Source organism: Etheostoma spectabile, chromosome 14 (assembly GCF_008692095.1).
Source record: "Etheostoma spectabile isolate EspeVRDwgs_2016 chromosome 14, UIUC_Espe_1.0, whole genome shotgun sequence".
NCBI classification, from domain to species: domain Eukaryota; kingdom Metazoa; phylum Chordata; class Actinopteri; order Perciformes; family Percidae; genus Etheostoma; species Etheostoma spectabile.
In genome coordinates, this window is record NC_045746.1 from 11,150,723 (window position 1) to 11,151,507 (window position 785).

Genomic DNA, 785 nt, shown 5'->3' on the forward strand with positions numbered 1-785 from the left:
TGTGTGTATGTGTGTGTGTGTGTGTGTGTGTGTGTGTGTGTGTGTGTTTCAGTGGTGTCCGTATCAATTGACGATGAGGGCAGTCACAGTTGCAGCTCAGAGGAGGAGACCGACCCTCACTCCGCCTCCTCCCCCCGAGCTATGCCCTCCTCTCCCTCCTCATCCTCCTCCCAACCTTCCACCTCTGCCTCCACCCCTCTGGACATGCCCCGCCCTTACCCCTCCTCCACGCTCCACACCTCCTGCTTGTCCCTCTCTTCCTCCTCCTCCTCTTCCTTCCTCCACTCCTCCTCCTGTCCCGGTGGACTGGAGTTAGCGAGCCCATGTAGCTCTCATGACCCAGACTCAGTGTGGGGTTCAGGGCATGCCTCACCTCTCTTGGGCCCCCGCAGCCAGTGCAGTGGAGCTTCCTCTCCAGACTGTGACCAGGAGAGAGGTGTGTGTTCATCACATCGGCGTGTACATGTGTGTTAACTTCTGATGTGATGCTTCATCCTACAGTGCATGTTGAACTTGTTTTGTGTTGTTGTAGTGGAGCATTAAAGAAGAGCTGGAGTCAGGACTTGGGTTAGCTTAGCTAAACATGAAGACTAGAAGCAGTGGGTAACAGCTAGTCTGCCTCTTCCAAAAGCGAGGAAAATACACATGCCAGCATCTCTAAAGATGTAGATGAAGAAGCTGATACATTATTTAGCAAAAAAATACAAACCATTAATTGCCAATAACTGCTCGGGGCGCCTTTCCATGAGCAGCCCCCCTCACTCTGACATCTCTCCATTTAGTGC

General features: G+C 52.6%; 1 protein-coding gene across 1 annotated transcript in view; it reads left to right on the forward strand.

Annotated features, from left to right (window-relative positions):
* Window positions 1–785, forward strand: part of LOC116701342 (SH3 domain-binding protein 5) — a gene marked incomplete at its 5' end in the record, with an annotated part of 17,070 nt that overhangs the window by 13,208 nt on the left and 3,077 nt on the right. The window contains 1 exon segment of the mRNA XM_032534986.1: window positions 53–436. Coding sequence (XP_032390877.1) covers window positions 53–436 — 384 coding nt within the window.